The following is a 19,022-nucleotide window of genomic DNA, read 5'->3' as shown; positions in this document are numbered from 1 at the left end:
CCCTAAAGAGGCTCTTCAAGTTAAAAGGTTACAAAATCCCCCATGCCTGCCAGGAGCTATTTCTGAGCAGACAGCCAGGAGTAACCCCTGACACCACCGGGTGTGGCCCAAAAACCAAAAAAAAACCCAACAAAACAAAACAAAACAAAAAAAAACCTTGGGCCCGGAGAGATAGCACAGCGGTGTTTGCCTTGCAAGCAGCCGATCCAGGACCAAAGGTAGTTGGTTCGAATCCCGGTGTCCCATATGGTCCCCTGTGCCTGCCAGGAGCTATTTCTGAGCAGACAGCCAGGAATAACCCCTGAGCACTGCCGGGTGTGGTCCAAAAACCAAAAAAAAAAAAAAAAAAAAAAAAAAGGTTACAAAAGAAAGTGGGTTGAGACCTGGTGTCCTCAAAATTTGATTGGAATCTGAAAACTGCAATGTAGGTTTCCTCTCTCACCCCCTCCATTGCTTGCTAAGTCATCCTTATAAGATGAGATAAGCTAAATGTAGAAAAATAAAGGGGGAGCGGTTGTGCAAGTTGTAGCATATTTGCCTTACTTGTGGCTGACCTAGGACTGACCGAGATTCGATCACCCGGCGTCTCATATGGTCCCCCAAGCCAGGAGCGATTTCTGAGCTCATAGCCAGGAGTAACCCCTGAGCATCACCGGGTGTAGCTCAAAAATAAACAAACAAAAAAGTCTGAGCAAAAATTTGAAGGATAAACTTACTGGTGTCAAAGAGTCAGCAGCAAAGGAAACAGGCAACGGGTGGATGAGGGCACTTGTGTTTTAGACCCTAAGCCTACTTATCTCTGTGACTATAAAGGGTAGGAAATCCTCCAAAATCCTCAGGGGATTATGGAGCCATTCTCAGTAATACTCAGACAACAGGGCTGACTGTGCTCGCTTCAGCAGCACATATACTAAAATTGGAACGATACAGATTGGCCCGAGCAAGGATGACACATAAATCCATGAAGCGTTCCATATTTGGGGGGGACACACACCCCCAGTGATACTCAGGGGTTACTCCTGACTATGCGCTCTGAAATCGCTCCTGGCTGGGGGGACCACATGGGATGCCAGAGATTGAACTGCAGTCTGTCCTGGGTCAGCCACGTTCAAGACAAACATCCTACTGCTGCGCTATCGCCGGCCCCAGTGTTCCAAATTTTTAGAAAGGAAAAACAAAACAAGACTGACTGACTGGTTCTATGCTTTGATGTAGCAGTACAAGAAGGCCCTGTGGCTATACCGAGGGGAACTCAGTGCTCTATGTCAGTGTTTTTTCAATCTTTTTGTTAAAAGCACACTTTTTTCATTGAAAAAAAAAAAATCACGAGGCACACCACCATTGGAAAATATTAAAAAAAAAATTTAACTCTGTGCCTATATTGACTATATATAAAGTAATTCCCTTGAATAGGAATCAAATAAACACAAAGAAATTATTTTATAATTACTTTATTGTGAATAATCTAATGATTGGTCTATTTGTGGTCTATTTATTTTATAATTACTTTATTATGAAATAATCTAATGATTGGTCTATTTGTGAGCCACATGTTACGGATAAAATTGGAATTTTTCCCATGGCACACCAGACAATATCTCAGGACACACTAGTGGTTGAAAACACTGGTCTATTTGCTTATTTGTGATTTACATTTTTATAAGAAAAGTGTACTATATTTTTGTTCATTTTAATTTATGTTTTTCCAAGTTATCTAATTACAAATTATCAGGCACCAAGTTAATGTTCACTTTATATAATATTTTATTACTTACCCTATCATGCCATATATAAAACATATTGCATAATCTGAAGACAAAAATATTTATTTCTGGGACCAAGAGATAGCATGGAGGTAAGGCGTCTGCTTTTCATGCAGAAGGTCATTGGTTCGAATCCCGGCATCCCATATGGTCCCCCAAGCCTGCCAGGAGCGATTTCTGAGTATAGAGCCAGGAGGAACCCCTAATCGCTGCCGGGTCTGACCCAAAAAAAAACAAAAAACAAAAAACAAAAAACAAAATATTCCTACACTTCTTTCTATAAATTTTATAGACTTACATTTAGGTCCCTAATATATTTTTTCTTTTTGTGTGTGTGTATGATATGAGTTTGAAACCCATTTTCTTTTGAGCATGACAATCTAGTAGTCCCAGTACCATTTATTGAAAAGATGCACTTTCCCAACTGAATTCTCTTATAAGCCCTGACAAAAACCAATTTCAAACTACGTAATAATTTCTGGATCCTACTCTATTCAACAAGTTCTCTATGTCAGCACTATGACTTTTTGAATAATGTAGATTACAGTAAACTTCAAAGTCATGAAATGTTGATAATTCAATTTTACTCCCTTTTATAAGATTATTTTCACCGAGTCTCTTGTATTTCCATATAAATTTAGAAATTAGCTCCTCAATTTCTGAAGGAAAAGTATATTAAATGAGATTTTGATATGATTTGCATTGAATCTGATGATCAATTTGAAGAGTATATCCACATAAATAATATTAACTCTTCCAATCCATGAACATAGAATATCTTTTAATTTAGATATTTTCACAAATATTTTATAAATTTTGGTGTGTGTATATTTTATCCCTTTATTATTATTTTAGTAATATTAATGGAATTATTACTAATTTTTCATTATTACTATGTAAAAACACAATTCATTTTATTGCTATCATAATCATTATTGTACTCATACAATAGGCCTAATTAAACTTTAATGTATTCATTAGTTTTTAGTATATAGATGATTGTATTTATTCCCTTTATATCCTTTTTCATTCATTTTAATCACTTATTTATCTTTTTTTTTTTTTTGCCTAATTGCCCTGGGTAGAATCTCTAGTGCAATGTTGAAGAAAAATATTTAAAGCATATATTTTTTGTCATACCCTAATATTAAGGAGAAGTATTTGATAATTTTGTCATTAGATATATTAGATGAGAATTTTTACTATAATGCTAAGAAAGGTTCCTTTTAATTTTACTCATTGATTTGTTTAAGATTAGAGCTTTACTCCACTTAGCTTTACTCTTTTGTGTTTATCATGATGAAGATTTTTCATTGATTTTTGCTATTGAGTCTAACTAAATTACTAAGATACATTCTTCTAGATCATGGTGCAAAATCCACTTACAGATCTAGGAGGATGACTCAAAGTAATGAGGACACATGCTTTGTGTGAGGGGACTTTGGTGTGTTTCAGCACCACCTGCTCTTCTGAGCACCACCAGGAGCAATTGTGACCACCAACAGTCAGCTAGGTCCCAAATACTGCCAAGTGTAATCCAGAAACAAACACTGAACTTTATTTGCGAATATTTTGCTTATTATTATATATGTCTTCAAAATACCTTCAGTTTTCATTTTTATAATGCTTTATCTAATTTTAGTATCAAGGTATTGTTTTCTATCATATAATAAGCTGAGAAGGTGTTACCTCTTTTTCTATTTTTGCACTACGTGGTAAGCAATTGGGTACTTTTTCCTTTCTGGTGCTTCATAGACTTCATTCAAGCCCATCTGAGAAAATGCTTTTCTTCAGGGGAAGATTTTTTTTGTTTATTTTCGGGTCACACCCGGCAGCACTCAGGCATTACTCCTGGCTCTAGGCTCAGAAATTGCCGCTGGCAGGCTTGGGGGACCATATGGGATGCTGAGATTCTTCTGCATGCAAGGCAAACGCCTTACTCCATGCTATCTCTCCGGCTCCCCAGGGGAAGATTTTTACTTGATCCACTTTATTAGTCATATAGCTCTTTGGATCTGCCACCTTGTTTAACTAATTACAGTGTTTATGGTTCTCCATGAATTATTTCATTTTCCTAAGTTTCACAATATATTGGTGTCTCACCCATCATCCAACACCATCTAGGATTTTTTAATACAAAATAATCATTTTTATCTTTTAAAGTCATGGGGTTATGTCCTCTTTGATTTCTTTTTTTATTATGTTAAACCAGTGGTTTTCAACCTTTTTTTTTTAAAGGCACACATTTTTCATGAAAAAAAAAATCACGAGGCACACCATCATTAGAAATGATGTTAAAAATGTTAAAAAAAAATTAACTCTGTGCCTATATTGACTATATCTAAAGTTATTCTCTTGAGTAGGAATCAAAGACAAAGAAATTATTTTATAATTACCTTATTATGAAATAATCTAATGATTGGTCTATTTGTGAGCCAAAGCCATGCATGTTATGAATGAAATTGGAATTTTTCCCATGGGACACCAGACAATACCTCACAGCACACTAATATACCGTGGCACCGTGGTTGAAAAACGCTGCTCTATGTGGTATGAAGGATAAAACTTGGAATCGTATGCAAAGTCATAAACCCCTAACTACTGACCTATCTCCCAAGCACCTGCAACTATACATTTTAAGTTGCAGTGTGACTTCCTTCAGGAATTGGCACAGAGAGAAAGCATGTTTAGAATTCTCACTGGAATAGGAGTTGTCCTATGAACCTGCGTTCCTGCTCACTAACTACAGTTGTAACTTACCTGGCAAGTTTGCTGAGACCAAGTACTTGCTTGTTAGGAAGATAGCCAATATGGACCTTCAGAGAAGAGAAAGAAATTATGAGTCAGGCAAAAATGCAGCATTTTTTCAGTGACAAAATAAGAAAGTAAAATAACAATAAAATTAGATAATTCATCAAATGAAAATTTATCTTTAAACATCAACAAGCTTTAAGACATAGAAAATAAGCTGTTAAATAAGCATTTTAGAACATTATATAAATGTAGCAAAAAGAAAAACATCCTGTATTTTCCGGTGTATAAGACGACCGGGTGTATAAGACGACCCCCTAATTTTGCAGTTAAAACATAGGTTTAGGCCTATATATTCGCTGTATCAGACAGAACGTTCCTGTGCTGCAACTGTATGTACCACAGTGAGCCAATCACAACAAGCAAAGGTTCAAAGGTTATACTGTAATAGACTTCCTCTCTGACTCTGGCCAATCTGAGCAGGCTTTTTACAGTGCAGATTCGGGTCCAGAACATTGTCTAATTTGCATGCATAAAAAGCCTGCTTGGATTGGCTGAGTTAGAGAGGCAGTCCGAGCAGCCTTGCAGTGATTGGTGCAGGATCGAGTTGGAAAATTTGTTTTGTGGCAATATTCAGACAATTTTTGTTTAGCGGCATATTGAAACATTTTTCGGGATACACTCGGCGTATAAGAGGACCCCCGATTTTAGGTTGACTTTTCTTTTTGTTTGTTTCAAAAGTCATCTTATACGCCGAAAAATACGGTATATAGATGACTTATTGATATTATAATAGATTTGGCTAGAGGGATAATACAAGGGTTAAGTAATAAACTTTTCAGGCAGCCAACCCTAATTAGAACTCTGGCAGGACACAATCCCTCAAGCATCATAGTTTGCAGCCCTGGAGGCCACAACACATGGCCTAGCAACTTCCAGCATTGTATCCTCAGAACCTCACATTGAGCCATTGGTCTAGTTCAGGGGTCTCAAACTCAATTTACCTGGGGGCTGCAGGAGGCAAAGTCGGGGTGAGGCAGGGCTGCATAAAGGGATTTCGCTTACCAAATATTCGCAATAAAAAATCGCGTTAGAGAAAAAAAAATCGAAAAATTCTCATTAAACATTTGCATACCCCGAACAGAACTGCTTGGGGTATGCGAATGTTCAATGCAATTTTTTCTTACTAATGTAATTTTTATTATCGCGAATACTGCGATATTTGAAGGCCGGCCGCGGGCCACAAAATGTTGTACGGAGGGCCGCAAACGGGCGGGTTTGAGACCCCTGGTCTAGTGGCTGGAAAAGGCCCCACCTGGCTCAGGCTCACCTCCTGAGCATCATTTAGGAGACTCCCCCCAAAATAATAATTAATTATAAATTTGAGGTATAGTCATGATATTTTGTGATAAAGTTAAATTATTGATACAATTCCTATACGTTTTTCCTCTATTGACTGAAACAAATAATATTCCACTCTTGGGGTCAGAAAGTACCTTACAATAAGTAAGGTATTTGCCTTACATTTGAAAGGACAAGTTTTGATCCCTGTCACCTCAGATGGTCCCTAAGTGCAGAGCCAAGAGTAAGATTTGAACAGTGCCAAGTGTGACCTGAAAATAAATTTAAAAAATAATGATAAAGCGTCACCTTTTCTAGACTTAATGACCCTTAATCTGAAGGATTTGCTAATTTTTAGGTGATAATCAATTAGGAATATGTATCATTTTTGTTTATTTGGTTTTGGGCCACACCCAGCAATGCTTAAGAGTTACTTCTGGCTATGTACTCAGAAATCGCTCCTGTCTCTGGGACCATATAGGAAGCTGGGGGATCGAGCTGCAGTCCATCCTAGGCTAGCACGAGCAAGGCAGATGCCTTACTGCTTGCGCCACTGCTCCAGCCCCAGGAATATGTATCTTTAAAAATCTTTATATTTTTTCCCTTTTTTTTGGTTTTTGGGTCACACCCAGCAGCGCCCAGGGGTTACTCCTAGCTCTATGCTCAGAAATCGCTCCTGGCAGGCTCAGGGGACCATATGGGATGCAGAGATTCGAACCACAGTCCTTCTGCATGCAAGGCAAACGCTCCACCTCCATGCTATCTTTCCAGCCCTAAAAATCTTTATCTTTTAAAGATTCATACTGAAAGAAGTAAAATGTTTATATAAATATAAATACTCATATATTAAATATATGTATATATATGATATATATGATCTCTTTTAATAGTCCCATCAAGACCTGTACATAACAAGACTGATCCTGAACTGAAGCTGTTGAAAGTGACTGATAGAACATGCAAAGTTATTATATTAGTCCTCCTACTATTGGATATATTTGAAAATCTCTATGCTATAAAAGGTTTTCAAGAGAGATACCGCTATAGACAGAATGCCTGGAGCTTAAAAGACTGAAAATATCAAGTAATAAAAACTGTGGAAACAGGAACTCAAATGACAATACATAAAACAGTGGTACAATATTCAAGGATGTATACAAGATTGTACAACCACTGTGGGAATTGAAAATGCCAGTATCGAATAAATAAAAAATGGGCATTCTCTATAATGTTTCAATTCTACTACAAGGTGTATTCCTAACAAAAACATGCACATGCACACCAAAATAATACTAATAGCAGGATTATTTGTGATAGAAGAGGGAGAGTGGGAAAATGGATATAAGGTGAAAGGAAAAAAGAGAGGGAGCGGTCCAGAGTAATAACACAGCAGAGAGTTTGCTTTGTAGGCAGGTTCCATCCCAGGCATCCCATATGGTCATCTGAGTCTGCCAGGAGTAATAATTCCTTAGCGCCAGCAAGTGTCAAAGAACAAAATAAAATAGTGGTATGTTTGCGTCATCTCATAATGCATAGCAATAACACAGAAAATATACAAACTATAATAGGCAATAACATTACTGACTCTTGCCATGTAAAATAAAGAAGTCAAATACATGGGGCCAGCGAGGTGGCGCTAGAGATAAGGTGTCTGCCTTGCAAGCGCTAGCCAAGGAAGGACGGCGGTTCAATCCCCCGGTGTCCCATATGGTCCCCCCCAAGCCAGGGGCAATTTCTGAGTGCTTAGACAGGAGTAACCCCTGAGCATCAAATGGGTGTGCCCCCCCAAAAAAAAGAAGTCAAATACAGAGTTAAGCTGTAGATTCTTTATTTCGTGTAATTACAAAAAAAACTAATCTATGTATGAGAAATCTATATAGTGCTTACCTGTAGGAAGAAGGGATGAATTAGAGATTATGAAGGGGTTGAGGGAAAATCTAGGTACTACTGTACCAATTATCCATCTATGAGAGGGTAAGAAAAATCTTTTGGTATTTTTCTGCTTTACTTCTATAATAATATAATAAAATGTAAACCAAAAATGTGAAATAAATGCTAACATTTAATACATTTAGATGTTAAAAAGGTAATATCACACATATGTCCAATAGGTTTGAAATTATTTGTTAATTGTTAATAAGAACTCAAAATAAAATTTGGGGACTAGAAGAATAGCTCTAATGGTAGAGCACATGTCTAGGATGTACAGGCACAAAATTTAACCTGCGGCCACCTCTGGAGATGATCCTTAGTAAAAAAAAAAATAAAATTGGGCCCAGAGAGATAGCACAGCGGCGTTTGCCTTGCAAGCAGCCGATCCAGGACCAAAGGTGGTTGGTTCGAGTCCTGGTGTCCCATATGGTCCCCCGTGCCTGCCAGGAACTACTTCTGAGCAGACAGCCAGGAGTATCCCCTGAGCAACGCTGGGTGTGGCCCAAAAACCAAAAAATAAAATAAAATAAAATAAAATAAAATAAAATAAAATAAAATTATGACTTTTGGTGATGAAAACCCACATACTCAAAGGTATGTTTAATTACCAAAAAAAAAAGGTGACTATATGTTATCAAACTTGTTTTTCCCAAAATAGAATGGATTGAAAATAAATTCTGTCCTCTAGTAATATAAACTTTGCCACAAGAAAATCTATTATTGCTCAAGTTATATACTATACTAAACCTATATTATAAGTTTTAGAACAGAGCTTCTTAAACTTTCTCCACTAGCAATCCCTTTCTGCCCAAGAAATGTTTATGTGTGTATAAATATACAAATCAAATATTTACTGATCATAAAGAATTTTTTTAATTTTTAGAAGTTATATTGTTTAAGAAGCTAGGAGGTGAGGCCGGAGAGATAGCATGGCGGTAAGGCATTTGCCTTTCATGCAGAAGGTCATTGGTTCGAATCCCGGCGTCCCATATGGTCCCCCGTGCCTGCCAGGAGCAATTTCTGAGCCTGGAGCCAGGAGTAACCCCTGAGCCAGTTGTGACCCAAAAACCACACACACACAAAAAAAAAAAAGAAGCTAGGAAGTCTTGGTTCAAAATAAAGGGCAAGGCAACATATTCTGAAACCTGCAACAACTAATCAGAAAAACTATATGGTTTTAACCAAGTTACATTTTTTTTAGCATCAAAAGAAAATTTTATTAGCTTATGCTAGAATGACCCTAAGAAGCCAAGATAATATACAATATATTTGAATAAAGCTAAAGTGTATAAAGTATAATAAATTCAAAGTTTAATTATAAGATATCAGCAAAATTAAGAAAAAATTTTGTGTTAACCAAGTTATTTTAATAGCTTATAAGTTTAAAATGAAATGCTCATTCTGAAGGCATTTTGATATTTAATTTTGTTTGTTAATTTGAGCTTTTATATAAGTCAGGTTGATAAAGAGTAAATATTTGTGCATGATCTTAAATATCTAGATAGTCAGATATTAACAGGAGACTATTTTGAAAATAATTAACCTAATATTTAATTTTTTTTTAATTTTGGGGTCATAACTGGTGGCACTCAGGGGTTACTCCTGGCTCTACACTCAGAAGTTGCTCCTGGCAGGCTTAGGGGACCATAAGGGATGCCAGGAATCAAACCCAGGTCCATCCCAGGTTGGCTGCATGCAAGGCATGCTGTGCTCTCTCTGGCCCCTCTAATATTAAATTTTTATTATTAAATCTTTAATATTAAATTTTTATTGGGATATATTTAAGTTGTTGGGGAATAATAAAGAAATCTTACCTTTCCAATGAATGGAACCAGATGATGTTCACACATGGAAAACATATCTATATCTTTCACAATCACCATCTCATCATGATCTTCATCAAAGATAGCATCGTTTAGGACATCTGAAATCAGAGACTTGTTTTAGAAATAGTTCTGATTTCATAGAAAGAGTAGAAAAGCCAATACTTTCCATGGAAAAGTAAAAACTAGTAAGAACATTAATTCTGTCTAGTATATTAAGGAAATTCAGAGATTTAAATTAATTCTTTACTCCCATCAAATTAGTGATTAACCAGAGAGCCAGAAGTTCTTCTTTAAAAAAGCACCTCTTGTAAAACTCTAGGATCTTATGCAGCATATGCAGCTGCATGACACCTCCAATTTTTTAGTATTGACACCTTAGTAGGAATGTACCAAGTTAGATGTCAGAGTAGCAGAGAAGCCACTTAAGGTCAAATACAAAACCAACGACACAGAATGATCAACTAGCAGTGAACAGCTTAGTAAACCTTCAGACAATGACTTAATCCTAATGTGAATCATAACAATTTTCACAAATTTTATTTTGCTGATTTTTCCCCAATAAGTCCATTGCCATTGAATATTGTCTCTGGATATTATACCCTTTTATATATTATTTATATTATAACCTATATCTGTGGAGATAATATTATACTGGTGGTGGGACTGTAATTAGAACATGGAATTTTGGGGCCGGAGCAGTGATGCAAGCAGTAGAGTGTCTGCCTTGCACCCACTAACTTAGGGCGGACCTTGGTTCAATCCCCCAGTGTCCAATATGGTCCCCAAGCCAGGAGCGATTTCTATGCACATAGCCAGGAGTAACCCCTGAGCGTCACCGGGTGTGGCCCTAAAACCAATAAAATAAAAATAAAATCCTATTAAGAGAAACTATGTAAGCCACAATGTTAAAAAGTAAGTAATAGGGGTAACCCCAGCACCCCTGTACCACCTTGCTCCAGATCTCCAGGGCTTCCCCGGGCCACATGCCTGGGCAAGCCGGTGAGTTGGGCCCCTTGGTGGAGCTTGAAGGTACCCTAGGCTTTCCCCCATTATCCATTCAGCTCCTTAGGGAGGGTCTGGGTGGGGCCCTGAACTTCTGGCCTCCCAGCTTCTTGAAGTCACTGGTAATCTCTGTCCAGTCTATATTTTCAAAATCGCGCGGGGGCGATAGCGATAGCCCCCACGCGCACAGGAAACATTAATAGTACTCACTATCATTGAATTATGTTTTTATGTATACAGAACGTCCATTTTGTACTCTGCCCTTTTGCATACCCCTTCATAACATCATATTTCTCTTTAACTTCCTTAACTCCTATCATCATTACTCCTCATTTACCCTTTCTAACTTAAGTACTGTAGAGTCCTAAGTCACAGACCAAAGTGGTGCCCTGGAGTTAACACCCACCCAACTATTTTAAAAGGCATAAAAAGGACACTTATGTCTCTTCAACATTTTATGGGTATTTTCTTTGACGGCTATAACTTTTGCTGAATATTTTCTTATACAGTGACGATCCCCACCCATGTTTTTTATCTCTCTTTGTGAACTGCTCAATATGAAGAATCCCTCAGTTTAATGCTTATGTTTGAACCAAGTCATGGGTATTGCTGGAAATGTTCTTACGCCCCCATATATCTGATAGCACCACGTGGCTTTATTTCTTGTTTGCTTAGGCACACTAAAATGGGAAAATACTATGCATACCAATAAGTTCTTATCTAATAGAGATGGGAACACACAAATCTTGTAGTGCAATGAGACCTTACACCCTGAACATTGACATAAAGATCTGGTACTGGCCTCAGAAGAATGGGCATTCTCCATTCACCCCTGATCTAGAGAAGACATCTACAAAACATCCAAGGTTGTATATAACATTACCTGGAGGCACTCCTCTACCAGGGAAGACCCTACAGCTGCTCTGACATCGATCTACTCAAAAAAGACTTCCCTTAACACTAAGAAGACTTAACAAAAACAATGACCTGCTTACTGGACAGGGCTTGCTGTTTTGCCCCTTAATTGTGAGGTTTGTCTATAACATCACCTGGAAGCAATCCTCTACCACGGAAGACCCTACCACTGCTCAGACATCATCCTGCTGAAAAGAGACTTCCCTTAACAATGAGAAGACTTAACAAAGACCTGCTTACAGGACAGGGCTTCCTGCATTGCCCTTTCATGGTGAGGTGAAACGAGAAGACACTCCACATCATGACTTCAATTTAGGATATGCAGATTCCAGAATCTTTAATACAGAAACATGATACCAACAACAGAGACTGTGTGAAAAGTGTGTTGGCACTACGGACAATGTCTTGAATCAGATGATAACTTGCCTGAAGCCTAGAGTTGGTCTTATGCCAGGAAACTTCAGGGGTAGGATCTCTTTGTATTTAGGCCAAGGTTATTCCTTTCCATGCCTCTCATATTTTGGTGGGCCTATGCAAACAACAATTGCCACTCTAACACCGTTTTTACTGTGCTCCTTTGACTCTAATCCTTAAAATGCACCCACTTAAAATTTGAGGTTAAATGCACCCACTTAAAATTTGAGGTTAACTTAAGCTAATATGCATGTACATGGAAATGTAAAAAATACTATGCCTCTAATGTTTAAGGAGTTACGTAAGTTTTATGGCTTTAGATTGCCTTGTGTGCTGTTAAGAAATATTATAATGTGCTACAATCTGGGGACTTGAGGGACAAAGTAATTGTACATGGATTCTGTTTTATTTATCTTAACGTTCTTTGGCTGAAAGTTCAAAGTTAAGATATCAGCAAGGGGACTTCTTCTGAGAATTATGTTATGGCTGATTGTCCTTCCACTGTAACTTTACCTTGTCCTCTTTCTTTGCATCTTTTGTTCTCATAATTCAAAATAAAAAAATAAAAAAAAGACCAAGTTATTCTACCACAGATATTTTGAATTGACACACCTTCTGCCTGGATTTTGATTTCCCAGAGTGTTTCAAGATGAGATCCTTGTTGTCTATACTGATGATATTGGCTTATCATTCAATCTGAAATAGCATTTTTTCTCTCAGACCCTCTAATCAATTTCTATCTCTTTAATAGAATTTATTTGCTTCATTATGCTTGACTATAAGAACTCTATATTACTTGTTCATAAATGTATCTATATACCTTAGAAAAGTACCTAAAATATTTAGAGAATTGGATAAATGCAAAAACAAATGAGTTATGGGGCTGGAGAGATAGCATGGAGGTAAGGCATTTGCCTTTCATGCAGGAGGTCATCGGTTCGAATCCCAGCGTCCCATATGGTCCCCCGTGCCAGCCAGGAGCAATTTCTGAGCGTGGAGCCAGGAATACCCCTGAGCACTGCCGGGTGTGACCCAAAAACCACAAAAAAAAAAAAAAACAAATGAGTTATGAGTCAATTATTAAAACCCTAAATATTCTATAATAAAATAAATTATTTACTACTAGTTTACTACATTGCATTTTTAGGATTGTAGTAGTGTGTAATAATTTTATAATAACAATGTTTAATAATATTGTAAGTAGCCATGCAAGTCATTCTAATCAGCTAACAAAGATGCTATGCAAACATAGGATGCTGGGTTATTTGTACAATCACAAGTATTAAAAAGGATTTCACTTTTCTGATGAATCCTGGTTAAATCTTTTAAATAAAAGATTTGAAATTCTAAAAAAAAAAAAAGTAAGTAATTAAAAAAATGTTTTTTTTGGCTTTTGGGTCACACCCAGTGCCTTTCAGAGGTTACTCCTGACTCTGCACTCAGAAATCGCTCCCGGCAGGCTTGGGAGACCATATGGGATGCCAGTGATCAAACCCAGGTCTGTTTTGGGTCAGCTGCTTGCAAGGCAAACGGCCTACCGCTGTGCTATCTCTCTGGCCCAGTAATAAAAATTTTTAATAAACTTCAATTACATATTTTTCAAACTAATTTTAGTGCCTCTCATTGAGGCAGATTGGTGGGTGGAAAGCGTTGAGGTGAAGTAGAGAGAAGCAATTGGTGAAAATGGTCGCAGGTGAAGGAATTGGTGTTAAATATTGTATGCCTGAAACCCAATCATAAATAACTTTGAATTTAGTGACTGAAAAAAAATGTATGGCTTTTTCTTTAAATAATGGGGAAATCTTTATGGCATAGTATTATATAGCAAATGCAGGACTCTAAGTTACTTACGTGAGAGGGAAAGGAAAAAAGTGCTAAAATGAGGAGTAGTAATTTCTGTACTTAACTTTTTCTATATATTTGAAATATAGAAAACCTAATTGTTAGTAACATTAATCCTAAACCTTCTCACTTTTGAAGCCAATTCCTGATATTATAAACTTGACCTATATCATAAATCCTCCCCAATAATTTTCTACTCATAAAATTTTTCAGTTACTGTACATGTACACAAGCATCAGACATATCCTAAAAAGTCCCTACTCTCCCTTCCCAAGAAAATTTATTATTCAGTTTTTAAGCATGTGCCCATCCAGATTGGAGCATATTGTTTATCAGCCTGTGAATTCTGGCACATTGGATCATATATATCATAGTTATTAATGAATTTTAAAGGCTCTATTTTGTGTGTGTGTGTGTGTGTGTGTGTGTGTGTGTGTGGTTTTTGGGTCACACCCGGCAGTGCTCAGGGGATACTACTGGCTCCACGGCTCAGAAATTGCTCCTGGCAGGCACGGGGGACCATATGGGATGCCGGGATTAGAACTGATGACCTTCTGCATGAAAGGCAAACGCCTTACCTCCATTCTATCTCTCCGGCCCCAGGCTCTATTTTTTTTTAATAATAGTTCTGATATCTGGACAACTTGACAGTTTAGATACATTCCAGGCACTGAGCTGTGTGGCTTCAAGGATTTGGGCAACTGCAGTGTAGACCATGGAGGAGATAAGGAAGGGAAGAGATGCAGAGCAGTTTACAGACACCCACAGCTACTTCCCCTGAGAAGGGCAGGCTGCCCTGTGAGTCACAGGACCATTGTTCAAGTGGCCAACCCTCTGCTTGACCTTCAGTGCTCCACTGTTCTAGAATAGGGATTCACAGATACTGAGTCATCATTTAACCATAGATAGCATCCTCAGAGTCAGACTACTCAAAGACAGACTTGACAGATTGATAGGAAAGTCCTTAATGTGCTTAACAAAAGTGAACATGTGGTATTTAGATATACATCCATAAGCACATCACCTGTTAGGGTAACTGACAAAATCCAGTGCCATTCCTTAAGTCAAAAATTCTTTCTCGGGGCCGGCATGGTGGCGCTAGAGGTAAGGTGTCTGCCTTGCCAGTGCTAGCCTAGGACGGACCGAGGTTCGATCCCCCGGCGTCCCATATGGTCCCCCAAGCCAGGAGCGACTTCTGAGTGCATATCCAGGAGTAACCCCTGAGCATCACCGGGTGTGGCCCAAAAAACAAAAACAAAACAAACAAAAAAAATTCTTTCTCAAAAGTCTACCTTAATCCACAGACAGATTTTTGAGTGTTATCCAAAAGTTAAGTCTCTGATGCTCCTGGATTTTGCCAAAATTTCAAGTTAATATTATTCAATATCATTACATGCATGGCTTCCAAAAACTTTGCTCACATAAAAAATACTTCTAAATTTTAAAACAAAAAAATACTATAAGAGATTGAGTTCAGCAAAAGAATATACATGACAGAGACATCTTTAATAACAACTTTTATATCATTTCTACTTTAAAATCATGTAAATGTTTTTGCATACTCAAGAACAAAGGAAAAAAAAGATTGTACCAATACTGCTTAATGTTTTTGTGGTAACAGGATACTAATACTGCCATATTTCATTTCAATCCAGTGAACCAGGGCTATAAACTTGACCACGCCATGTCATTTTTCTTTAATAATGAAGATTCCCTGCTCTATTTATTTATGTTCTGTGCCCAAATATCGGAACACTACCATCTGTGCTAATAAAAACAAAACACTATCACAGATTGTTTTAATTTCCTGCCCGTTATCTGCAGCAAGAAGGTAACCCTGGAAACTCAGATTTATGGCATTATATTTCCTACTGTAGGTCATAAGCAAACAAAGAAAAAAAAAGCAGCCTGCCTAAGTGAAAGTTTTGTCTGTCAATAGAGATGAGGTTTGAAAGGACCAGCCCATGATATGAAGCATACCACAAAGATTAGTGAGTACAGTTAGAGAAATAACTACATCAACAACTATCAGGATAATGGTAGTGAGAGAAATAGAATGCTTATCTCAAAGACAGGCAAGGAGTAGGGAAGGAGGAAATAGGGGGCATTGGTGGTGGGAAGGTTGCACTGGTGAAGAGGAGTATACTTTTTTATAACTGAAACCCAACTACAAACATGTTTGTAATCATGGTGCTTAAATAAATGTTAATTTTAAAAAATAAAAAAATAAAATTCCTAGAAGGTTAAAAAAAAAGAAAGTTTTGTCTGTAACACTCACACACTTGGTCAGTTCTAATATATACCTTTCTCAGTCACTAACAATTTAGTAATGACACCAAAAGACACTAAGAGATGCCATCTTTCAAGCATTTAAGTCTTCCAGGAAGCATAGTAAGGCTGGTCCCAATATACCCTCCAGTCATTCCATAAGCACTCTTTGAAGGAGAGGTTCTCACACTTTCCACAATCCTGTTAAAAAAATTTTAATTCCACTTCTGGGAATATACCTAAAAGCCCAAAAACTCTGATCAGAAAAGACATTTGAGGGGCTGGAGAGATAGTAAAGCAGATAGTGTCATTGCCGACTTGCAAACAGCCAACCTAGGTTCAATCCCCAGAACCTCATTGATTCCCCCAAAGCCTGCCAGGAATAATCTCAGTGCATCAGAAGTAAGCTCTGAGCACCACTGCATGTGGCCCAGAACAAAAAAATTAATAAATAAAATGGAGTGATTCATTTTTTAAGATGCTGGAGAAATAGTACAGCAGGTAGGGAGCCTGCCCTGCATGCAGTTGACCCAGGTTTGATTCCCAGCATCCCATATGGTCCCCCAGCATTGCCAGAAGTAATTCCCCAGTGCAGAGACAGGAGTAACCCTTGAGCATCTCTATGCATGCCCCCCCCCAAAAAAAAACACACAAAAACAAAGAAAAAAAAAGACATTTGCACTCCTATGTTTTTGCAGCAATATTTATGAAAGCCAAAATCTGGTAGTAATCCAAGTATCCAAGAACAGATGATTGGATAAAAAAACTACGATTCACACACTTATTCACACTCACATTCAAACACACACACACACACACATACCACAATGGAATACTACTTGACTATTAAAATAAAAAGATTAAATCATGCAATTTGCTGCTATGTAAAGGGTCATGCTGTGTGGTCAGTCAAAGGAAGGGGCAGATACAGAATGAAATTTCATATGTGGGCTATAAAGAATAACTGGGTGCTAACAAAAGGTCAAAAGCAATAGAATCTAAAAATCTGATCTACAAATCTGAAAGTTACTTTGGCAGTGAGATTTCGGTTGTTGGGGAGAGGAAAAGAGGTAAAAGGTGGGCCTCTGAGACAATAGGAGAGGGAAATGGATACTCTAGTGGAAGAACGTTGGAATGCTGTCTTCATAAAACAATATTATTGGGGCTGGAGCGGTGGCGTGGAGTGGTAAGACATCTGCCTTGCTGGCTCCAGCCTAGCACGGACCACAATTTGATCCCCCAGTGTCCCATATGGTCCCCCAAGCTAGGAGCAATTTCTGAGTGCATAGTCAGAAGTAACCCCAAGCATCGCGGGGTGTGGTCCAAAAACAAACAAACAAAAACATTATTACTGATAATATTATAAACTTATAAATCAATTTTAGTCAAAAAGTGACAAAGATTTCTTAAAAATATCACCAAACCTCATCTTCAGAGCTTCTTAGTTAGTACATCTAAGTGACATAAGAATTTTCATTTCTGGGGCCGGGCGGTGGCGCTAGAGGTAAGATGCCTGCCTTGCCTGCGCTAGCCTAGGACGGACCGCGGTTCGATCCCCCGGCGTCCCATATGGTCCCCCAAGCCAGGAGCGACTTCTGAGCGCATAGCCAGGAGTAACCCCTGAGCGTCACCGGGTGTGGCCCAAAAACCAAAAAGGAATTTTCATTTCTTTCTTCTCAATAGGGATCACATCCAGTGGGAACTAGGGGCCCAGGTGATTCCTGGCACTGTTTGACCTAGCTGAGAAGTAAAGAAGTATGTGGTGTCAGGAATGGAACTCAGGACCTTCATCATGCTAGGAATGTGCTCTACCACTTGAGCTATCTCTCTGATCCAAATATATATATATTATAGTACATTAATATTCCTTATCTAGGAACCACACTTGGAAGAATAACATGGTTTGTGCTGAAACATCGTATCTTTCCCTTTCCAAGGCTCCTAATCAAATTTCATAATTTTAAGGACAAACATATTTTTGTAGGGGAAAGAAAATATTAAATTCCTGAAATAGATTTACCACAAAAGGAAATTTTCATCTAATGGAGTTAGTTTCTTTTGAATAAGTGGTTATAAAAATTAGCACTGTTTGTGTGTTTGGGCATCAGTAGGAACAATAAAGTCTCTGAGGAAACCAGTATTTCACATTGATGAGAGACGTAAGATGAACAGAACTTCTATGAGAACAGCATGAAAATATCATGAAAGAACAGCCAGCTTGTGTCCCTCAAGGAGCAGAAAAGATCTATTAACAAGGCACATCTATTAATTCAGAATTAAGAGAGAACAAGACACAGAGAGCAAGACCTGAAAGACATCAATTAAGCCTATTGTCTCTTCATTGGAATTAAATCAATTCCATGTCCTAAGAAAGATAAATCCAATCTGATTTGAGGCAAAAATCCCTGCCCAAACTCTACCATCAATGCATTCTCTACCAGTATAGTGCTCTATGTCATTGTACCTATGTGAGTTCATATCTTCTAATGTTGAGTGTAAGTGTTGTAGCTTAAGATGTTGGAGTTTCCATACAATGTCCTGTTTGCTATGCATAGAACTAGAGTTAAACATAGATCTTCTACTTTACCCAATTAATATGTCAGTCTTTACCCTGTGATTTACTTTCTTAAAATAGATGTTAAAGAGATGTTAAAGAAGGGACTCCAAAAAAACTCACAGAGCCATAGGAACATAAGAGCTCTCATTCCAGCATTATTGGCAATAGAAAATACTTGGAATTTAAATATGCTTCAGGAAAACAATCACATAGTTTTGGAAGAGTAATGGCATAAAATATAAACCAGCAATAAAAGAGAGTGAAGCTGAGACACATTTTAGATTCCTTAATGTCCAGTGGAAAAAACCAAGGAACAGAAGAAGTAGGAGATGTAGATAGATAGATAGATAGATAGATAGATAGATAGATAGATAGATAGATAGATAGATAGTGTAGTCCATTTAAAGTAAA

At 37.7% G+C, this 19,022-nt stretch overlaps 1 protein-coding gene and 1 pseudogene across 1 annotated transcript in view; one reads left to right on the top strand and one right to left on the bottom strand.

The window, feature by feature from the left end:
• GCH1 (GTP cyclohydrolase 1) overlaps positions 1 to 19,022 on the bottom strand; it is a 57,473-nt gene that overhangs the window by 15,093 nt on the left and 23,358 nt on the right. Inside the window, exons 2-3 of the mRNA XM_049767500.1 lie at positions 9,602 to 9,711; positions 4,524 to 4,579 (exon numbers count right to left, since the gene is read on the bottom strand). Of these exons, the coding sequence (XP_049623457.1) occupies positions 4,524 to 4,579; positions 9,602 to 9,711 (166 nt within the window). The remainder of the gene's footprint in view (positions 1 to 4,523; positions 4,580 to 9,601; positions 9,712 to 19,022) is intronic.
• Positions 887 to 981, top strand: LOC126002383 (uncharacterized; annotated as a pseudogene).

The sequence above is a fragment of the Suncus etruscus genome, chromosome 2 (assembly GCF_024139225.1).
Source record: "Suncus etruscus isolate mSunEtr1 chromosome 2, mSunEtr1.pri.cur, whole genome shotgun sequence".
NCBI classification, from domain to species: Eukaryota; Metazoa; Chordata; class Mammalia; order Eulipotyphla; family Soricidae; genus Suncus; species Suncus etruscus.
The sequence above is the reverse complement of the archived record's forward strand: the minus strand, read 5'-3'. Positions and strand labels throughout refer to the sequence as shown.